This window comes from Pipistrellus hanaki (assembly GCF_964339955.1).
Source record: "Pipistrellus hanaki genome assembly, chromosome: 1".
Classification (NCBI taxonomy): Eukaryota; Metazoa; Chordata; class Mammalia; order Chiroptera; family Vespertilionidae; genus Pipistrellus; species Pipistrellus hanaki.
The window spans coordinates 40400876-40423114 of NC_140503.1; the positions used below are offsets into that span (position 1 = coordinate 40400876).

The window sequence follows — 22239 nt, forward strand, 5'->3', positions numbered from 1 at the left end:
GGAAGAGGCCCTAAATGGGGGGTGAAAGGGGGTAGGCTGAGAGTTTGAGACAAAAAAAAGAATTTCATACACAGAGACAGGAAGAAGAGTGCCAGGTATAGTGAGAAAAACACAAGTGGCCCTGTGAGGCTGGCACTGGGGTGTGAGAAGGGGAGGGGCATCGTGCTAAATGGCAAAAGCTGGCCACTCTGCTCTTTACCGTCAGTGGGTCAGATTCTCATTTCCCTTCAAATGGATTGAGAACACCCTTCCCTCTGCTGTTCTAAGTACTCCTGCATCTTAGGCCAGAATGCTGTTTGGATGTAAGTTGAGGTGGGTCCAGAAGTTTCCAGGAACAAAGCAGAGAGCCAGGCTCATGAAATCAGCAGCTGTGGTGAAGCTTGTCAGCAGGCTCTGTGCCCATGAGGACAGGGGCTGGCTCCAGGGCCAGCTTGTACACACTGCTCCCACTGCCCCGCACAGCTGCTCGTGCACAGAGGCATTTTATTCATTAGTGTTGATAAAAAGCCTGGTGCAGTGGGGAAGTATTTAAAGCACCTTAACAGCTATCAATAGAGAAAAGGGATGAAACGGTTTACATATCCATCAATCGGAAATGGCAACCAGTATAAAGGAAGCAAAGTTGTATTACCCATCTACACTAGGCCAGCCCCGACATCTGAGGGGCCAGGGTCAAGAAAGCAGATGGAGGCTCTGGACACAGCTCATCGTCTTTTCTTCCACCTACAGTTCCCTCCTGGTAACTGAGGGGCCCCACAGGTGTGGACACCCCGTTCAGTACATCCAAGCTCTGTCCACACCCCCACAAGCAGCCACTCCTGGGCTAGTCCCATTGATGGTGTGACCCACCTCCGGAAAGTCAGATGCAGAGAACAGGCTTGTCCCAAGCTGTTTGGGGAGATTCCAGCATCCTGGGTACCCAGAAAGGTGGGATGTGAGCTCTGGGGACCTATCCCCTTAACTCTAGGACTCTTCACCCCATAGGAAGTTAGAGCAGAACACAGGACAGGAGCCCTGACGATCAGGACTACTTGTAAGTGTGGCATTGATATGTACAACATGGAAATTATATACCATAAATCAGTGGAAAAGCATGCTATAGAACCACGTATGTAAAAGAAGTCCATTTTTTCAATTCCATACATAAATGCCTAGGAGGTTCCCTATATGCCTGTCATTAATGGCAGCGTTGTCTGGAGGGCTGGGTTGAGAAGGGGAAGCAGAGGCCCTGCATGTTTTCCTGTGTACAGTTCCACACTATGACCCTGTGTTACCTTTATAATCTAAAAAAAAAAAAAAATTAATATTTTTAAAGTAAGTTCATGCTTTTTGTACCCATTAAAGTAGGTATTTCTTATGTGTTTTCTTATGACCAAAAGAAACAAAAAAATTTTGTGTGAAACCAATTCTGCACTATTAGTGAGGCTGCCGTGGTCATGATCCCCAGATGTGGTGAAAATTCCTGGAACACACGCTGTTTCACACGTCCAGGGGCCCTCACGTCTGCTTCCTCAGCAAATCCGTCACACTAGGGCTCCCAATCCTGCCTGCACATCTGGAAACTTCTAAAAATAGATTCCCCGGGCCGTGTCCCCAGCTGGTTGAATTAGAGCTTTCAGGAGATGAGGCCTAGGATTCTGCATTTATACCTTCCCAGGGGATTCTGATGAAGGTCTGGGACCAACCACCCTCAAAACCTAGGCGGTAAGCAGCCCAGATGTATGTAGTCCCATTTGGTAGGTGAGAACACTGAGGCCCAGGGCAGTTAGCAGCCTGGTCCCCGGAGGGGTTAGCAGGTGTTGGAAGACGGTGGAGGGCCTGCGGTCAGCGATCCCACATTGCAGGCTGTTGGGTTTCAGTCGTCCCAGGAAGCCAGGTGACTAGCTAATTCATTCCACAGCTGTATTTCAGGGATCTACTCTGTGCCAGGCACTGTTCTGGTTGCTGGGGTGTCTAGAGCTGCAAATCTAACCAATGAGGTCCTAGCTTCCTTGCAGCTCGCATTCTCCTGGGAGGTAAGGACCAGAGGTGAATAAAGATGGCATCAGAGTACACAGTGCTGTGAGGAGGGTAAGACAGGGTGGCGAGATGGGGAGCGACAGGTGGTCGGGAAAGGCCTCTTGGGGAGGTGACATGGAAGCTGAGCCCTAAATGATGACCTGGCTGTGCAGCATTCATGGCAGCCTTGGTAAAAGTGGAGGCAGACAGGTGAGCAGCAAGGAGGTAATAGAGAGCCTCTCAGTCCTGGCGAAGAGGGGGATGTGGGGCTTTGAGCCCGGCAGGGCTGCAGGTCGCCATGACTCTGCTTTCCCACAAAAGCATTTCTCACACTGTTCTGGTGCTTCTCAAACTGGAGTGTGCATTAGCATCTCCCGGGGGCTTGTTAAAACCCACATGCTGGACCCCACCTTCAGCTCCCTGGTAGGGCCCGAGACCTCTCATTTCTAACCAGCTCACTGGGGCAGGGCTGGGAACCACGGTGAGAACCACTGCTGTGCTGTAATGGCCTGTTGGCCTGCCTGTTTCCTCTGCTAGGCTGGAGGCCCCCTGAAACAGGGCCAACATGACATCATCATCTGCCCCCAGTGCTTCGTGCACTCATAGGAGCTCAATGAATTCTTATGGTTCAATGATCAGTAAGGGTGTGGACGATCAGCAACACGCAACAGTGTGTGTAAAGCCCACAGAACATGACAAGCACTGTGTCAGTGTATTAGTCAAAGTTCTCCAGAGAAACAGAAGCAATAGGATGTACATATGCAGATTCTCCTCAACATATGATAGGGGTTACGTCTCGATAAACACATCATAAATTAAAAATTCTATATCATAAATCAATAATTAAAATGTATCTAATCCACCTAAACTACCAAACATTGTAGCCTAGCCTAGCCCACCTAAAACATGCCCCGAACACTTACATCAGCCTACACTGGGGCAAAACCATCTGACACAAGGAATATACTGTCTAGTGTCGCTTGTTCAAGCTCGTGATCACGGAGCTGACTGGGAGCTGGACTCACAGCCACTGTTCAGCATCACCAGAGCGTGTCTATCATGCCGCAGAGTGCTAGACCAGGAAAGGTCAAAATCCAAAGAATGTTTCTTACTGAATGCATATCGTTTTCACACCATCGTAAAGTCCAAAACATCGTAAGTCAAACCACCATAAGGTAGAAACCATCTGTATGCAGAGACGTATTATCAGGAGTTGACTCACGTGATCATGGAGGCAGACAAGTCCCAAGTTCTGCAGAGTGAGTCAGAAAGCTAGAGACAGGAGAGCCGATGGTGCAGTGTGGTCTGAAGGCCAGCAGACTCGAGATCTAGGAACAGCTGATGTTTCTATCTGAGTCCAACGGTTAGAGCAAGTCAGTGTCCCAGTTCGAAGGCAGTCAGTCAAGAAGGATTCTCTCTTGTTTGGAAAAGGGTCAGTTTTTTGTGGGTTTTTTTTTGTTTGTTTTTGTTTTTTTGGTTCTATTCAGGCCTTCAACTGATTGGATGAGGCCCTTCATGGTGGAGAAGCCAATCTGCTGTACTCAGTCTTCCAATTAAAATGCTCATCTCATCCAAAACACCGTCATGAACACATCTAGAATAATCTATATATGTGAAAGCCTAAGTGACCGAACAACTGGTCAACCAGTCACTATGACACACACTGACCACCAGGGAGCAGACGCTCAATACAGGAGCTTCCTCCTCATGGTCAGTGCACTCCCACAGCCAACCTCCCACAGCCCCTCTTCCAGGCCAGCCAACCTCCCACAGCCCCAATCAGCCTGATCGCTGGCCAGGCCAAGGGACCCCACCCGTGCACAAATTCCTGCACCAAGCCTCTAGTTTTTAAATAAATAGCTGGGCACCCCATAGCCCAGTCAAGTTGACACATAAAATTAAGCATCACAGTATTTGTGTTTGTTTAAAATACACTCAAAGGATCCCCATTGCTGATGAGGGTGCTCTCTGTAAAGGGTGTGCTGGCAAACAGAGGGGCCTCATTTTCCTGCCCTTCCCAGAGCCCAGGCCCTCCCAGACATCTGAGCCACCATGAACCACAAGCTCCTCCTACCAGCCCAGCAAGATAAACAGGTACCTTCATCTCCTCTCAGGCAGGTCCCAGGTGAGCGCTCCCCCCACACCTGCCCAGCCAGGGCAGCCCCAGGGCCCCCACACCCAGTAGGAGTTTGCACTGCTCAGCACTTCCCAGCGCCATCTTGCACACATTAGCCACCATACTCACCCTGGCTGGAGGAGATTACATTTTCCATGGAGAGAGGGAGAAAAAGGCCTTGCTAAGGAAATAGTCTCTTTTGTTCCCTTGAGTTCTCTGCTCCTCAAGTGGAGCCCCCTCCTTAGTGCCCCTATCTGTTTCAGGAGAGAAATGGAACAAAGGGCCTCGGTGGGTTTGCATGGAGAAAGGGTGCTGGGAGAGAGGAACAGGTGGGGAAGGGAAGGAGGTGAGAGAGGAGGATCTGGCCCCAGGGAAGGCACCGTGTCCCCACGCTGGGCACTGCATCTCCAGAGCACGGCTATCTGAACACCCTGGGCTTTTGTAATACAATAGTCTAGCTCTGAAACTGACCAGTATCTCTTCACAGGCTTGTCACATCTACTGTCTGAGCCTCAGATACTAAGTGACCTTCCAGCCTCAAAACTGATCACCTCAAAGGTGATCAAAATCAAATATAATTTAATTGCATCAAAAGTTAATCATTGAAATGAAAAGATTCAAAAGGATTTCCTGAGATGTGAGGTCCAGGTCTTGCAACGAAGAGCAAAAAGGCTGGCCAGGGTGGGGATGAAGCACACACCTTGCCTTTCCTCAGTGGTCCCTGCTGGCCTCTGGGCTTGAGATCTCCTCCAGAGGCAGGCCCATCAGCTGGAGGTTTTCTCCTTCCTTCCCCAAGCATCTGATAGCCTTATTCTGCCCATGGTGTCTGCTTACCCCATCTGCTGGGAAACTAAGCTGTTCACACCTGCCTCCCCAGACACAGCCAGTGAAGGGCCAAGCTGGGCCTAGAGCCCCAGCCCCTGCCTTCAGGCTTTCCCCGCTCTGTGGCCTGCGGGAGCACTGCCCTGGGGTCAGGCCGCTGGGCATCAGTTCAGCTCTGCCCCGGCTGCTCTAAGACCTCAGACACAGCACTTCCCTGCTCCCAGCCTCCCTGGTACGTTAGCCCAAGGAATCACCACATTCCCCAGCTCTGAGGTCTGCCAGGCTAGTTACCGGGTAACCAGAAACTTCTGAGGGTTGGGCTCCCTATTCAAATGGTGTGTAAATGCCCATAGAACAAAAGGATTTCTGTTTCCCTAAGGCTGGGCCAGGGGACAGTCTTCCACATTCGGTTAACCAGAGAAAAATAGTCTAAGAGTCCACCCATTGCTCCTGCAGCAAATATGTGCCCCAGGTGGAGCATGAGCTGGGGGATAGGACTCTGCTCCTTCCTCATTGGACTTGGATGCCATGTTCCTCTTATAGCGTGGTAATTTATGGATTTCTAGGAGTAATTTTAACTCTGTGCTTTTTTTTTGGCCTTGCACATTCTAGTTAGTGTGTTTTCAGTTATAAATACCTGAAAACTCAACTCAGTTGGGCTTATACAATAAAAAGTAGTTATTGCTTATATATCAGAAGAGCACAAGCTTCAGGTACAGTTTGATCCAGGGGTTCATAGCATCATCAGGACTTCAACTCCTCCTCTAGATGCTTCTCTCAGACACACACACACACACACACACACACACACACACACACACGCATCAGCTCACACCTCTCATTGTCACAAGGCTTGCAGTGACTGCTTACACAATGCAGCAGTCCCAGGGCTTGCATCTATTATACATGCCAGAGGAAAGAAACTACTTTGGTCCCAGAGTCCCAAACAGAAGCCCTGAGATACACTCTGATTGGGGTGACTTACATCATTTGCTCACCTGTCTCAGTAACTACAGCCAGGACATACGCTGGCCTCGCCTGAGGTATGTGCTTCATCTCCAGAACTGGGAATGGGGCCCGGCTCCCTGAATCCCATACACAAATGAGGACTTTTGAGAAGAGGGAAGTGGAAACCAGGGAATCAAGCAACGTTTACTTTAAACAGAAGTTGGGTCACTCCACTGAAACTCTGTGTGAAAAATACACCATTTCTCAGCAACCCTTTTTCCAGGATCTGAATCTGGAGGCTCCTCTTAGTCCTGAGGCACAGCCAAAAGCTCTGAAGCTGCTGCTGCTGACAGTGAGACAGAGGGTCACAGTAGCCAGTGGGTACCTCTTTCTGAGAGCCTTGTAGGTCACCCTATGCTGTGCAGCAGGGCACACAAGAACATTTTGGCCCTTAAGGAAAGATGACACTAAAGCACTGGCCACAACAGGCAGCAGGGATTAGATGCTGGTTTATGTGGAAAACATTGGGGTAATCATGGAGGGCTTCCTGGAGCAGGTGGGAATTTTTGCTAGACCTTTAAAGGACTGATCTCCAGGGTAGGGTGTGCATACCACAGAGGATGTGCAGGACATGATACGGGGGTATAGAAACAAAATGATTCAAGCTCTATTTAGGTTTATGTTTTATTTGAAGAAAAAAACAAAACAGGATGATGGATATTTAATATACAGATGGATAGTTGTTTAAAATACACTGGTTTAATTAACATAAAACTGTACACACACTGGGGGCACGTGTTACCTTTTCTTCTTACGGGAGTGGGCATCCTAAAAGGTTGAGAGACTAAGATTGCCTTGAAGGACGGAGCCCAGGAGAAGCAGAAGTCAGGAGGAGTGTCCACGGGGCCTTGGAGAGGGTATGAGGTGGGAAGCCAGAGACCCCTTCTCTTCGCCTGTGTCCTGCTGGGAGCCAAGGAACCCAGGGCCCAGTGGGACCCTGTCCTGCCTCCTCCCTTGGCCAGGCCTTGCGTAGAGGGCAGCCACCAAGGAGGGGGCTTACAGGGCTGTGGCTGGAGCCTGCCACCAATCCTGCGCTCCGCAGCAGCCCTGGTCCCCGCGCCCCACGGGAGGAATGCCGGGAGCCCACAGCCAGTGAGTCACGGCCCACGGCCCATGGAAAGGGCCCAGTGCTCACCACGACCTTTGGGGTTTGCCATGCCGTGCCGGTGCCCACGCCAGCGGGTGTAGGGTGTCCAGTCTCGGTGAGGCACCGCGGGCCCTGAGGCTGCAGATGGCTATATAAGGCTGCGGCCGCGGGAGGCGGCAGGGGCTGCCAGACCCCGGGAGCAATTTGGCGGGTCTCGGTGATGACGCCAACATTTTCCCTGTGCTCAGGCAGTTCTCCCCTCGCAGCGAGACTGAATCATATCCTCAAAACCTCAAGCCCGACAGGCACACGTAATGCCGACACTCACGAGTGGCAAGGAGGGCTGACCCAGGCCCTTCCTTCACGGCGAAGGGATATTTGGGGCGACACCGGGAAAGCTGTCTCAGGAGAGCTCTCTGCCACAAACTGTGGGGCCTCGGCGTCTGCATCTGTAACAAGGGGATGACACGCCCTGCTCTGCCACCTCCTGTAGTGCCACGGGCACCCGGAGAGACCAGCTCCGGGAGGATGGAGATGGGTGTGAGGGCTGGCTCTTGTTCTTGGTCTTGTAGCAAATTCGGGGTCACTGAGACTTGGCAGATTTGCTGCCTGAATGTCGCAGGTTGGCCATCACCAGGACACACGGCTCCCGGGAAGCCGGCAGTCTTTGTGCATAGCTCACACCTTGATCCAGCCCCTTCTGTGTCTGGGTGTCCCTTGACATCGGTGACTTTCCCCGGTGCCCCTAAGGGGTAGGGGGTGCAGGAATTTCTAGCCCCATTTCGCAGCCAAGAACACCAAGGCCTGGAAAAGTCAATGCAAGGCCACAGGGCAAGCAGGTGGCCCAATCAGGATGAAGACCCAGCCCCGGGATTCTCAGCCCACCTCACCCTGTGTTGGGGTCCCTCCGAGCAGGCCAGGGGGCCTCAGAGTCCCAGTCTGTAAAATGGGTAGGAATGTGGGGAGTCTGCCTGGCCCGGCCTCGGGGTGTTTTCTAAGACACGAGGTGGCTCTTCTAGGAGACAGCCACGGTTTTCTCATCCAGAACCGGCTGTGCCAGATTCCCTAGCCGCTCCCCCCCCCCCCCCCCCCCCGGCCCTTCCCCTTCCAGACACCCTGCAAGCTGTTCCTCGAAGGCGCTCCTGGCAGACAGCACTCCCCTAGGGCAGGGTGTGCCGGAGGGCACGTTCCTCTGGGAGACTCCAGAACTGTCCCGTTGACCTTGAACCCCAGAGCAGCCAGCAAGGCAAGCTTGGCGCCTCAGCCGCGCACACTGACACCTCTCTCTCTCTCTCTCTCTCTCTCTCTCTCTCTCTCTCTCTCTGTGCCAAAAATTACATTGTCTAGACAAACAGATTTTATGAGCCCAATTAATTCCTGCCAGTCCAAAATGGGCATGCTTAATAAGTGATATATTTAGAATCCGTCATTATCTGGTCCCCAGGGGAGAAACCTCAGCTCTTATTTCATAGACTCTTAATTTCAAACAGAGCTCTATTAACTCCCACTTCAGACCTCACTTTCTTTCCTGACAGCGCCGAGAGGGGGGTGGCGGGGAGGCGGAGGTGGGGGGGAGTGTGACACCAGAAGACACCAAAGCCCTGTAGAGCCTGAACCTCCAGGCCTGTCCTCCCTCAACTCTCTTAAGTCAGAAAATGACCGACTGCTGCTTCTTTGGACCGAGTTGCCGGTGAGGGGGGGGGGGGGGGGAAGCTGCCGGGAGGGCAGGGCTCCAGAAAGGCCATCTTGCTTCCAGCGTCTCCCCCATATCTGTGCCCAAAGCTCATGGTCCGCTGTGCTCCATCCACAGGGCCTGGGAGGCCTCTCGGGCCACGAGAGCTGTGCACCCCCTGCCCCGCCACACAGCCTCCTGGGAGGGTTCCTTTCTTGGGTGGCTGTTATCACAAGGGCCTGAGCAGAGGAGGCCGCTGCTGGCCGAGAGCTGGACAGGCACCCAGTGCCTAGGCAGGGGTCTTCAAACTACGGCCCGCGGGCCACATGCAGCCCCCAGGGGAGTCTGATCCTGCCCGCCAGGTTTTTTGGGCAGTGAGCGCAGCCAAGGTGTTACAGTAGGAATTAGTAGTTCATATAGTCCGGCCCTCCAGCTCTCTGAGGGACCGTGATCTGACCCCCACTTTAAAAAGTTTGAGGACCCCTGGCCTAGAGGGTTCCAGATGTGCCAGAGGCAGGCGCGCTGGCAGAGCGGCATGGTCCCTGAGGGAAACCCCGCCCGCCCTCAGGGTTTCGCTTTATATCAGCCCTGGGTTTCCAGCTGGGGGTGAGGCAGAGAGGGGACTTTGGGGTGCCATGGGGGAAGGTGGGATTCTCCCTGGCCTCAAGGGAGGTGGCACTTCCAGTTTTGGGCCAGCCAGGAAGGGGTGCCACCCGTTATTTTCCAGAAGCAAGTAAGCAAGGTGTATTTACTTCCGATGGGTGCAGGACAGACTGGCACCAAGCAGATGGCTTACAGAGACAGAGCTGCATTCTCTCGCAGTTCCGGAGGCCGTGAATCTGAAGCAAGGGATCAGCAGGGCTGTGCTTCCGCGGAAGGTTCTGGAAGAGAACCCTTCTTTGCCTCTTCCAGCTTCCAGGGGCCCCAGGCATTCATTGGCTTGTGGCAGCACCCCTCTTAGCTCTGCTCCCGTCCTCACAGGGCTCTCTCTCCTCAGTCTTCTTCGCGTGTCTCTTATAAGGACACTTGCTGGATTTGGGGTCTAAATTCAACATCAGTTCCGAAAAACTGACGCAGCCTTATTCAAATGTGTAAGAGCTTTACTAGGAGAAGCTTACCTACACGGGCAAAGGGGTGGCCGGCCAGGGAACACCCACCCCCGCCCCGGACAGGGTCTCTTTTTATAGGGTGTTAGTAGTAAAAGCATATGGGGGCAGGCACATAGACCACCAGGAAGAACACTGCGTTTCTTTAAGTTAACAGACAATGTCAGGCAGGCATCAACACTCTGTGCATTCATTAACCTCCGTCCAGGGGTCTGGCATTGATCTCGGGGCGGCGTTCTGGGTAGCCAGCCGAGCCTGAGGCCACAGAGTTAGACAGTCACAGAAGGTTTAACACAGAGCCTTCACCGTATCCCAGACGCCTTCCCTGCAGGAGCCATAGTAAACCTCCAACGCGGTTCCCTGCAGGCCCACGTGGGTAACCCAGGCTGACCTCATCTTGAGATCCTTCATTACAACTGCAAAGACCCCGTTTCCAAATGAGCTCACCACAGCACAGGCTCAAGGCTAAAGCCCAGGATGGTTGGCTGTCCCTGGTCACTGCTGAGCCCTGCTGGCCCCCTGGCCCACCTTGAGCAAAGACTTCGTGGCTCAGGGGACAGTCATGACCTTGAGCAGCATGCCCGCCTCTGAGGCCCTGGCTGAAAGGCTGTCTGTCAGGTCAGGTGAGGACGGAGGCCATGCAGGTAGTGACAGGTGGCGAAGGTTCTATGACTCCAGAATCATTCCTCTGGGCCCCTGCCCGGCAGAGCCCCCGTGTGCCCAGGCATGGGGTCTGGCCACCTCCGCCCCCACAGCTGCCCCCAACCCCCACAGGCCACACTGCCTTGCACTAGAGCCCTCTTGTCTCAATAGTTTGCTTGTTACTTTTACTGTGTAAATATAAAATAAAATAAAATAAATCATTCCTCTGCCTGAAGGACCACCATGGCCACTCTCCTACCATTTGAAAAACTCATCTTCAATGGTTAAGGCCCAACTCAAGCATCACCTCCTCCATGATGTCCGCCCTGCCCTTCTCCCAGGGACTGCCTCTCTCCCATGTGTTGCTGCTCCCATGTGGTCTTCGCCTCCGTATCTCCACATCCTGGCCAGGGCCTGGAGTGGGCCCCAGGCCCCGAGACTTCCCACTGAAAGCCCAGCATCCCTCCCCGAGAGAGACGTTCCCCCCACCCACACCTCGCCTTCTCCTCCTCATTGCCCCCAGGTCCCAGCCTTTTCCCGGAAGTAGCTCCGCCCCCAGCATCCTCACGCGTCTTCTCTTCCTCCCCAGGCTCGTCGTGGGGGCCCCGCTGGAAACCAACGGCCAGCAGAAGACGGGAGACGTGTACAAGTGCCCAGTGACCCACGGAAACTGCACGAAGCTCAACCTGGGTAACGAGGGGCTCCGGTCTGGCCACAACGAGGCCAGCCGTTGTGTGGGGCGGGACAGGCGTACACACAGGATCGCACTGGCTCCTCCCAGCTGCTGTCCCTGCGCCCATTTTATAGATGAGGACGCTGAGGCCAGAGAGAGGAAGCAACTTTCCCACAGTCACGTGAGGCGGGGAATGAAGCCCAGGCCTCCGGTGTCCCAGGGCATTGCTCCTTCTGGCTCACCCCCTGCCCCTTCCCAGCAGGAGGAAAACGCCCGCTGCCTCCTCTCTGATTTGGGAGTGCCAACAGCCTCAGCTCCCACTCCTACATCTTAGAGGATGTTCGCGCCTCGTCGGGCACTGGTTTCAGCACTTTTCGACGTGTTGACTCATTTAATCCCCTGTAAAATCCAACTATTAAACAAAGGAGGAAATGACCGCATGTGGAGGTGAGGGGACCTGCCTGGGGTCCCCCAGCTAACAAGCAGCAAGGCTTGGGTTTCAATCCAGGCAGAGTCACTGCCGCGCTTCTGAAATGCAGGCTTTGTTCCCCTGAAGAGCTTTCAGCCATAGAGCCGCCTCCAGGCCTTCCCAGCCCTTGTAAAATCGGGGGGGGGGGGGGGGGGGGGAGGCGGGGCGGGGGCGCATTCCCTAAAGTACACACACCAGTCCTCTAAACCACTTCCACTCTGTCCTAAAGGTCAGACAGTGGCCAGGCCACCACTTGCTTAGGGAAGTTCCATTTGGGCTGAGAAGCCCTGGTTCCAGGCTTTGCCCTAGAGCCGTGGTCGGCAGACTGCAGCTCGAGAGCCAATGGGGCTCTTTGGCCCCCTTGAGTGTGGCTCTTCCACAGAATGCCACGGCCTGGGTGAGTCTGTTTTGAAGAAGTGGCGTTAGAAGAAGTTTAAGTTTAAAAAAGTTGGCTCTCAAAAGAAATGTCAATCGTTGTACTGTGGATATTTGGCTCTGTTGTCTAATGAGTTTGCCGACCATTGCCCTAGGCAGTGTTTCCCAAACTTTTGACATATGCGTTCCCCTTCTATAATTTCCATAACGCTGAGTACCCCTCGTACTCATGAGAACGTAGGATTAGGCGCAGCTAAGCACGGTGCAGTGCATATCCCCACCAAACCCCGGTGCAACGCGTACCCCCACCAAACTCTTCCTGTACCCCTGAGGGTACGCCTACCACACTTTGGGAAACACTGCTGCCTAGAGGACTGGCTTCCCAGGGCCTCCCCCTCTCAAGAAGGGGAGCCCGCACCCTAGAGTGGTGGGGTGGGCTTTTCAGGGAGGTGGGGCAGATGGCGGAGCTCCAAGACGTAAGCAGATGGATGAAACGGCCCGCATCAAAGAGAAAGCCCCAAGAACTGGATCTCAGTGCGGCCCGCGGTGCCTGGCACCCCTGCTGCTCATATCTGCGTCAGCTCCACGGGTGGGAAGTTCAAACCCCGGTACAGGACAGCCGAGGCCCAGGCTTCGGGAGGAAACAGACTGGGGGATGGGGCTGGCTGGCAGCTCACGGATCCCAGCCAATGGCCATCACCACTCTGAGGGCTCAGCTTCCAAAACAGGCCACGCTGGGTGTGTCCTCCCATCTCTGCAGTGTCGTCACCGTGCGCTCATAGGGCGCTCACAGCCCCTCTCTGAACCTCCGCTTGCTTGTGTGTAAAATGGGGGTGATCCTAGGATGTGTTCCAGTCTAGTATGTCCCCTGAACTTTAACGAGCAGCTAGTGTGTGCTAAGCACAGTGCGAGTTACTGGGGACACAGCTGAGAACAAGACTCGGAGGAGGAGACAGTAAGTGAGGGTCAGCCTGGGTAGAGAGAACGGCTGTGTGTGGAAAACAAGGGAGAGTGTGTGTGTGTGTGTGGGGGGGGGGGGGGGAAGAGGCCTGTGCCTTAGCAAGGTGGTCAGGACGGCCTCTCTGAGCAGAGAGCATGGAGCAGAGGTCTGGGGGTGAAATGGAACCAGAGCATCCCAGCCAGAGGAAGACAAGTGCAAGGCCCTGAGGTGGGAATAAGCTCACCCTGTTGGAAAGAATGGCTCTGTGCAAAGAGGGAGCAAGGGGTCTGATGGAAGGTGCAGGCCCCGGGGTCGGGGCTGGGCCACGCAGCCTCTGAGGGAAGCTGCTGGTCCAGGTGGGGACACAGATGCGTGAACCGCTCATTTCGTTTCCGCTGTTGCTCCGGTTTCCCGAGGAGGAGGAGCCCCTGTGGCAGGGAGAAACCGCTGGACCCTGAAAACATTCCTGCCTGGGACATAGCTGGGCAGCACAGCGCTGCCAGGAAGCCTCATCCCAGGGTGTTCCTTCCCCTCCTCGGAGAGTGCGCGGCCTCTGCCAGTGGCCCACAGTGGAAAATGCAGGGCAGGGAAACCTGAGTTCTGGGTTTTCCCTGGCCTTTCCAGGCTCTGAGCCTCGCCAAGCCAGGAATGTGCCTTCCTCTCTCCGGGAAGGCTGAGTGCTTTGTCAGGCATTCACACCTCAGTGTGAACACCCTCAGTGTGAACACCCACCGCGGGTGCTTTCTTCCCAACTCCTGGATGAAGGTGGGGGGACTTTTTGGTTTTTGTGGTTTTTTTTAAAAAAATATATTTTTATTATTGATTTCAGAGAGGAAAGGAAATGGAGAGAGAGATAGAAACATCAATGAGGAGGGAGAATCATAGATCCACTGCCTTCTGCACACCCCACATTGGGGATCAAGCCCGCAACCCAGGCATGGGCCCTGACCGGGAATCTAACCGTGACCTCCTGATTCTTAGGTTGATGCTCAGCCAGCTGAGCCATGCCGGCCGGGCAGAGTTAGGGGTTTTAATGAGGAGCTGGGATTCTGGAAGGCAGGCCCAGTGAGAGGAGAGGCTGTGTCCCAGGACCTCATGGAGATGCGCTGAGAAAGGCACTGGTCTCCTGGTCACAGAGCAGAGGTAGTGCCTGCCCCAAATCCACAGGCAGCAGAAGCAGCAGAAACAGGACTCGAACCTGAGTCTTTCTTCCTCCAACACGACGGTCTTCTCTGCCATGGCCATCTGCCTTCAGCAGGCACGGCTCCACTGAGGACTTCGGTTCCTGAGACACGGGAGAAAGATGGGGGCAGGCTGTGGGGAGGGACGTGCCCCTTCAGTAAGTGGAGGGCAGAATTCGACAAGCAGCTGAGGGTGGATGTGGCCCAGTTGGGGCTAGGAGCTGCCTCTCCAGGTTTCTCACGGCCACCCAGGGGCCAGCACAGCCCTGCCAGCAGATGGGAAGCTCAGGATGGAGCCTTGAATATTCTGGTCCAAAGCCCCACTTTATCATTCACCAGCAATCGCCTCTGTAGAAGTCACTAACCCTTTATGCAGCTTGATTTTTTTTTTTTCATCTGTAAAACAGGAATGGTAACTTCTGGGCCTCCCAGGACCAGGAGGGCGTCTGGGAAAGGCACTTGTGGATGACACTTTGTAAATGATTAAGAGACGGGTTTTTTTAAATACAGTTATGACTATTATTTTCTCTCTGGTGCCTTTGGATGGATAAAACAGAAAGCAATCCCAGTCACAGCACAGCCAACAGGGGCTGGATTTCAAAAGGAGCCTGACTACCAGCTGAGGGAGCCCAAAGGGAAACAACAACAACACAGCTGCCCACTCCAGCCGGGCGCAGCCAAGCGGCTGCAGGCCTGGCCTCTGCTCCTCTCTGTGAATGCCCACCCAGGCCCCGCGGGCTGTGCCCAGAAGGCCAGCCAGCTCTCCATACCTCCAGGGTATGCAAGCCATGCTCCTGAGGCTGGGAGCCCCTAGAAATCACCCCCTGCTTAGCAGGGGGGACACAAGATCCTCCTTATAGCAGGAGGCTTGGGGCTCAATGAAATGCCCTACTTGCTTCCCCCAAACCCTTCCTCCATGTGCCCATACCCATGTGTGCACTCACAAGTGTGCATGTGTGCACACACATACACGTATACTTATATCCCGACACGTGTCTGGGGAACTCAAGCTCACTTCCTTTCCTTCAGTGGCCTGACAGGATGGTCTAGTAAAACCTTAACTGACATAATTTATTTAGCAATTCTAATCTTCCACCACCCCCTCCCTACATCCATTTGGCTGATAATCCTGCTCTTTGACATTCTCGGCAAGACCTTTACCTCTAGAAGCCTCTTGATAATTGGCTATTTGCTACCCATGAGAAAGGATCCATTATCATCAGTGAATCAGGCCAGCGGGCCCTGAGAGAGCAGGCCAGGGATGGGTAAGTTTCAGGGCAGGGGACTTGAAGAAACATATGGAGGAGACACTTCCCAGGGAAAGCCAGGTGGGGTGCCATGGTATGTGTCATATGGGACACAAGGGGAAGATTGGGGTCCATCCAAGGGCTGGAGTAATGCCGATGGTCTTGATCCAGCATCTAGAAGGGTTCAGGAACCTGAAGGAGGCATTGTGCGTAAATTAAATAAGAATCCAGAGATTAAACATAATTTTGGAAGGCATTGTGGGGGCCAGACAAGCTTGGCTAAAGAAACCAAGTTCTCCTTGTTTCAGGAACCCTTGCTTTTTATTAACACATTTTGCCCTAAGGCAAGGTAGAGATGCATATCAAAGCGTAAGGTTCTGTACAGAATCCATTATCAGATTGGAGAATTGCCTTCAGATGTTTGGCCAACAGGAGGCAATAACATGTAGATTGAGATGCCCCCAGCTGCCTGACAGCAAGTAATCAATTTATGTATCCTTTTCAGGTTTGGGGAAATGCCTTTAGCCATTCCCAGATGATTCAGCCCTGCTGACATGCTGGAATTGGCTTCCAGCACTGGAGTAGGGAAAGCTCTAAACTAGGAGATGGAAAGTTCTGCCATGTGCTTCCTGTGTGACTTTAGGCAGGTTCCTTGGCCTCTCTGAGACTCATTTTCCTCATCTCACAGGGAGTTGAGAGGAAATGATTAGACCATATCTGAGCAAGGCCTTAGTAAACCAGGATGGTCTTCATCAACGTGCAGAGAAAAGTGGGGAGGACTCACTTGGCACCAGCCTTGCCACAGGCATCTCCAGTGGTCAGAGGCCGCAGCAGACCCTGGGTGATGGTGGGGGAGAGGAAGAGGGATCTGCAGGCTGAGCTTCTCCCTCCCACCTCAGGAAGGGTCACCCTATCCAACGTGTCCGAGCGGAAGGACAACATGCGTCTCGGCCTGAGCCTAGCCACCAACCCCAAGGACAACAGCTTCTTGGTAAGAGCCACCTGCCCCTTCCTCTCTCCAAGCCCCGACCTTCCTGCCCCAATGGACCCTCCTGCCCCATAGAACCTCCTCTTGGAATCAGGAGAGACATGGGGTGACTGTGTCCTCACATGCACTCTCACTCTATCCACCAGGCTGCTGCCCACACACACCACTCTGCTAGCTTCCTGCCTGGGCCACTCTGGCTGCTGTGCCCTAAATTTTGGTGGAAGAGGGACAGTCCAGACAAGAAAAAGGGTTGATCCTTTTTACCCATATGCCCTGAGGGTGAGAGACTAAAAGCCTGAAAAGGAACAAAAATAAATAAAGGCCCTCTGTCCAAGACAGAGGCCAAACCTCTGCTCCAGGTTTGATCAAAGGAATAGGACACACCACACACCCTAAGGAGACTTGGAAGGGAAGCAAAAAATGAATGAACACAGATTTACTACAACCAGGGAAAGGCTACTGAGTGATGGGCCACCTGGACTGCTCAGGACTAAAGGGAAGGCTCTCCAGGGGAGGTTCCTGTGTTTTTTTAAAGAATATACAGGCCTTAGCAATGAAGAAAGAGGCGCGGGTATTTGGGCTGAGGTGATAAGGATATCCATTCATTTTAACAATTATTTTGAGCACTCTCAATACACTGAGCCCATGGCAGGCCCTGGGACTCAGCGGTCAGCAGAGCTCCTGCCCCCTGCAGTTCACATTCTGGTTCGAGGGAACAACAGTAAGCAAGTGAGTGATGTGAACAGGATGCTGGGGCAGGAAGGCAGCAGCAGGTCATGCGTGGAGGTCTCAGCACCCTGCCCAGGTGAGCAGACACAGGCTTTGCACGCCGGTGGCATAAGAGAGGGGAGCTGCCTGCTCCTGGCCACCACATTCCCATGAATCACCATGATTTTGGGTGAAGCTGGGGGTTCAACACAGGATCCTCTGGGACTTATTCCTGGAAACTCTGCAAAAGAGGATTTTAGAAAAAAATTACCCCAGAAAGCCCAGTAAAATGCGTCACTCACTGTAAGATGGGAGGGCTTGTGTCACTCTTAGTTCTTGTTCATCGGTTCATTTCGGTTGACAGATAAGATGTCTGGGGTCTGGAGCACCAGACACTAGAGCAACAAGATGACTGGGGTGCTCAGGGACTTGAGGAGAGCGTAGTGACTCTGCTGGTGAAAGTCCTGAGGTGCTCATTGATGCCCTCTGGGGCCTCTGTGGGTAGGCTAAGTCCTTGGCATATAAATAGCAACGTTTGTTAACTCATTATTAGTTCATCTATTCATCCTTCCACTCATCAGTCCTTCCCCAACCAATGTCACCATTTATCTATCTATCCATCCATCCATCCATCCATTCATCCACTCATCCATCTGTAAATGTATCCACCCCCTCATCCTCCATCCTTTCATCCATCCCTTCCTACATCCATCATCATCCATCTATTGAGCCATCCATCATTCTTAATGTTTCATCCATCATTCTTCATGCATCATTCATTATCTACCATGCATCTTCTATCATCCACCCATCCATCCATCCATTCATCACCCATCATTCACCTCCCATTATTCTCCCCCTACTTCCAAAAATAACTTATAGCAGTTTCAACAAAGACTACCAATAAAACCAAGCCTTTAAAATCTGAGTAAAAATAGAAAGCTAATTAAATGAAGCGATTGGAAGTAGAATAATTATTCCTCCAAACCAAAGGAAATTGCAGCACAAAATTTAGCCCTGGGTTTCCCAGCAGCAGGAGAAAAATTGAGATTGGGAGCTGGGTTTTCATCTTTAATGTCTGACCCTGAGAGGAACTCACCACCCAGTCTTTAAATGAGGTGTTGAGATCGATGTTTTTAGCAGCAAATTTCAGAGAAAAAGCAGAGACATTCTGTTTTCCTCCCCTAGTATTAACCATAGGCATGTTCTCAGGACAAAGCCCTGGAAGTTGGCCCAGTAAGGACCTCCAGGTGACCTGTTTAGACAGAGTCCATTCCCACGGGTGAAAAGACTTGCCCAGATCCTGTGTGGTAGGTGGGTGGGCAGGTAGAAGAGAAACAACCCTAGGTGGCGGGAAGGAGACCCTTGCAAACAGGAGAAGGGGCACTCTAAGATTCGTGTTTCTCTGTCCCACCTGAAACCAAGGGAACTGGCAGCAGAGTTCAGGTAAACTCAGAATACCCTCTAGAGCAGTGGTTCTCAACCTTCCTGATGCCACAACCCTTTAATACAGTTTCTCATGTTGTGGTGACCACCAACCATAAAATTATTTTCGTTGCCACTTCCTAACTGTAATTTGCTACTGTTATGAATTGTAATGTAAATATCTGTGTTTTCCGATGGTCTTAGGCGACCCCTGTGAAAGGGGTCGTGACCCACAGGTTCAGAACCACTAGCAGGGTCACCTAAGACCATCGGAAAACACAGACATTTACATTATGATTCATAACAGTAGCAAATTACAGTTATGAAGTGGCAACGAAAATAATTTTATGGTTGGGGTCACCACAACATGAGGAACTGTATTAAAGGGTTGCAGCATTAGGAAGGTTGAGAACCACTGCTCTAGAGCCTGGGAATACCAACACTTGAGAGGAGATCCTCTTGAGCCATGGAGCTTGGAACTAGGCTGGACCCACCCTGAAGGCCCCCAGTGACTGGGGTCTGTGCTCTGCTTCCAGGCCTGCAGCCCCCTCTGGTCTCATGAGTGTGGAAGCTCCTACTACACCACAGGGATGTGTTCGAGAGTCAACTCCAACTTCAGGTTCTCCAAGACCGTGGCCCCAGCTCTCCAAAGTAAGTGGCTTCACCTCTGCAGACTCTGGCTGAGCAGCCGGCAGCCCCTGGGAGGCACAGGGCTCTGACCACCGCTCTCCTGCAGCTACAAAGCAGCACTCGGACCCTAGCCCCACCTGCTCCGGCTCTGTGGGGGACCAGGGACAATTCACTTGACCTCTCTGGGCCTCTGTGGGGTCATAGTCTTGCCCCCCCCCCCCCAACAGAGTGATGGTGGAGGGCAGATGTCTAAGGTGATGGAGGCAATCCTGGTGGCCAGGGAGGCTCCCTGCAAACCCAGCCTGAGAGAGGAAGAAGTTGCCGGACCACTGTATACAGCAGGCAAGCTACGCACCGCACAGTTTTGGGCACACATTCACTCAGACTACAGTGTGAATGGTGCCCTTTGGTGTTTATGCCATTCGGTTGCCCTGTAGGTAGAAGACCAAGGAGAATAGAAATATCCCCGGTAATAGTCCCGTAGAGCCAGTGTCTCTGGAAGCTCTGCCCAGTTTTCCCAGAGCCTCATGGAACACTGAACCTCACACTCACTCCGTACCCGAAAATCTGGGAAATGAAGCTCAGACTTTGCCTCCTGCGAGCCCAGACTGCTTGGCTCCAAGCCTCACTGTTTCCTCTGGGCTCAATAGCATCGCCCAAACAGCTGCTTTTTACCGCGGGTGAGGGCATTAGTGCCTCTGGCCACTGCAGCCTCCCTCCAACAACGGGGCCCGGTCAGGGGTGGGAAGATGGTGCTTGTGGGAGGGATGAGGAAGCAGCATCCAGGGGGGCTCTGGAGAGGGCGAGATATGCACAGGGAACACTGCCACCCTCCCTCACCCCCAGGGTGCTGTTTCACCCAAGGCTCCTGCCACACACATTGCTGTAGAGGAGAGTTTATAACAGTGTGAAAAGTCTCCAATAATAATAAGCAGATGCCCAATGTTTCAATACGATATAACATATATAGTACATTACATGTTGTATCAGATTATGTCTTATTTCAAAGTAACCATTTGCAAGCAAATAAATTGCTTAGATTTTAAAAGAGGTTTTTTAACATTTATTTATATAACCAACGTTTCATTAGGTTATTTTTGTTGGTTTCTATCACTCATTTTAATTTGGCATTAATATTACAAAAATATGAAGAAACCTTTATGCTCAGAGCGAAGATACAGGCATGAGAGCTTGATCCATGATATTATTGCCACATTAACAAAGTAGTTTGCTTTTTCTTTTCTTTCTTTTTTTTTTTTTTTAATCCTCACCCGAGCATACTTTTCCACTGGTTTTTTGTTTGTTTGTTTGTTTGTTTGTTTGTTTGTTTGTTTTTAGAGAGAGGGAAAGACAGAGAGAAACATCGATGTGAGAGAAACACATTGATTGGTTGCCTCCTGCACACACCCTGACCAGGGCCCGGGCCGGAAAGAATCTTGCAACTTAAGTATAAGCCCTTGACTTGAATAGAACCTGGGACCCTTCAATCGACAAGCCGACGCTCTATCCACTGAGCCAAACTGGCTAGGGCCAAAAGTGGTTTGCTTTTAAAGAAAAATAGTATCAGCCAGGACCGGTTTGGCTCAGTGGATAGAGCGTCGGCCTGGGGACTGAAAGGTCCCGGGTTCGATTCTGGTTAAGGGCATGTACCTTGGTTGAGGGCACATCCCAGTAGGGGGTGTGCAAGAGGCAGCTGATCGATGTTTCTAACTCTCTCATCGATGTTTCTAACTCTCTATCCCTCTCTCTTCCTCTCTGTGAAAAATCAATAAAATATATTTTTTAAAAATAATAATAATAATAATATCAGCTAAGATTTCTGAGGCACTTATCGTGCTCAGCCCTTAGAACCATCATCGCGTTGATTCCTCCTGGCAGTTCTCTGCTATCACTATGCCTATTTTTCAGAAGAAAAAACGGTTGCCAGGATGTCAAGTGACTTGCCCAAGGTCAAAGCCAGGAGTCAAACAGATTCCACACTCCTAACCATTACCCCATGCCACCCTCCAAAACAGTGAAACCCATTCACTGGGGCTGAAAGTGGTAACCACCAGCCTGCGTGTTATGGCAAAACAAATGATACCCAGGTCCTGCTTTGGACAGTGTTGGCTTCCGCAAACACTGACTCGCTGACGGTGGTCACCCCCAGTGAGCAGAGTTCCCAAGGAGCAGGGCAGCCAGGTGTGTACGTACGCTTTGTTCAAACAGCCTGCTCTGAGGGTTCCTGGGCTGGCCCTTCACCATGCCCTGCCCAGGACAGCTCCCCTGCCCAGGGGATTACACGTAATTGTCCTTTGGACAAGCCTCTGGAGAACCAGAAACCTGCAGACACTGGCTCCCCGCGTAGTTGAGACTGTCCCCGGTTTCCCAGGGTGCCAGACCTACATGGACATCGTCATCGTCCTGGACGGCTCCAACAGCATCTACCCCTGGGTGGAGGTCCAGCACTTCCTCATCAACATCCTGAAGAAGTTTTACATCGGCCCCGGGCAGATCCAGGTGAGGACTCAGGCTCTTTCCTCCTCCCAACAGGGCCTCCCAAACCCGTGGCAGATGCTGCCTTGGAGTGTGTGTGTGTGTGTGTGGGGGGGGGGGGGGGGTGGACATCTTTGCATGAGCTCAGAAGGTGTAGGAAAGGGCCAGCACAGGCCTGGCAGCCCAGGATCCCCGTCTCTGCCGGGCCATCCAGTTTGGAGGAGACCTGACTTCCCAGGTCAAACACTGGGACGTCACCACCCGATAGGAAAGAGTTTGACCAGCTACTGAGTGAGGAGGAAGGCAGGAAAGTGGAGCAGCACCAGAGCCCTGCTGCGTGAGGCACAGGGGAGAGCCAGGCACCTGGATCTCAGAGAGAAGGCTAGGAAGGAGGCCACCGCTGCCGGCACGCATTGAAGCACTGCCGGCTACGGGGGGTGGATTGGTTCCACGGGGTTTTGGCAGGCCAGACGAAGACGAACGGATAGAAGGTCCCAGGTGGCAGCATTCAAACCCATCTAAGGAGTTATTTTGTAATGATTAGAGCTGTTGAGGGAGTGGGCTTTCTTAGGAAGTAATGAGTTACCCAGCACTAGACAATCTTTTCTTCTTTCTTTCTTTCTTTTTTTTTTTTTTTTTTTTTTTTTTTGTTAATCCTCACATTCCATTCATTTCTT

General features: G+C 52.4%; 1 protein-coding gene across 1 annotated transcript in view; it reads left to right on the forward strand.

Annotated features, from left to right (window-relative positions):
- Window positions 1–22239, forward strand: part of ITGA11 (integrin subunit alpha 11) — a 117741-nt gene that overhangs the window by 42768 nt on the left and 52734 nt on the right. Inside the window, exons 3-6 of the mRNA XM_084886727.1 lie at window positions 11041–11141; window positions 16236–16327; window positions 18994–19108; window positions 21459–21586. Of these exons, the coding sequence (XP_084742853.1) occupies window positions 11041–11141; window positions 16236–16327; window positions 18994–19108; window positions 21459–21586 (436 nt within the window). The remainder of the gene's footprint in view (window positions 1–11040; window positions 11142–16235; window positions 16328–18993; window positions 19109–21458; window positions 21587–22239) is intronic.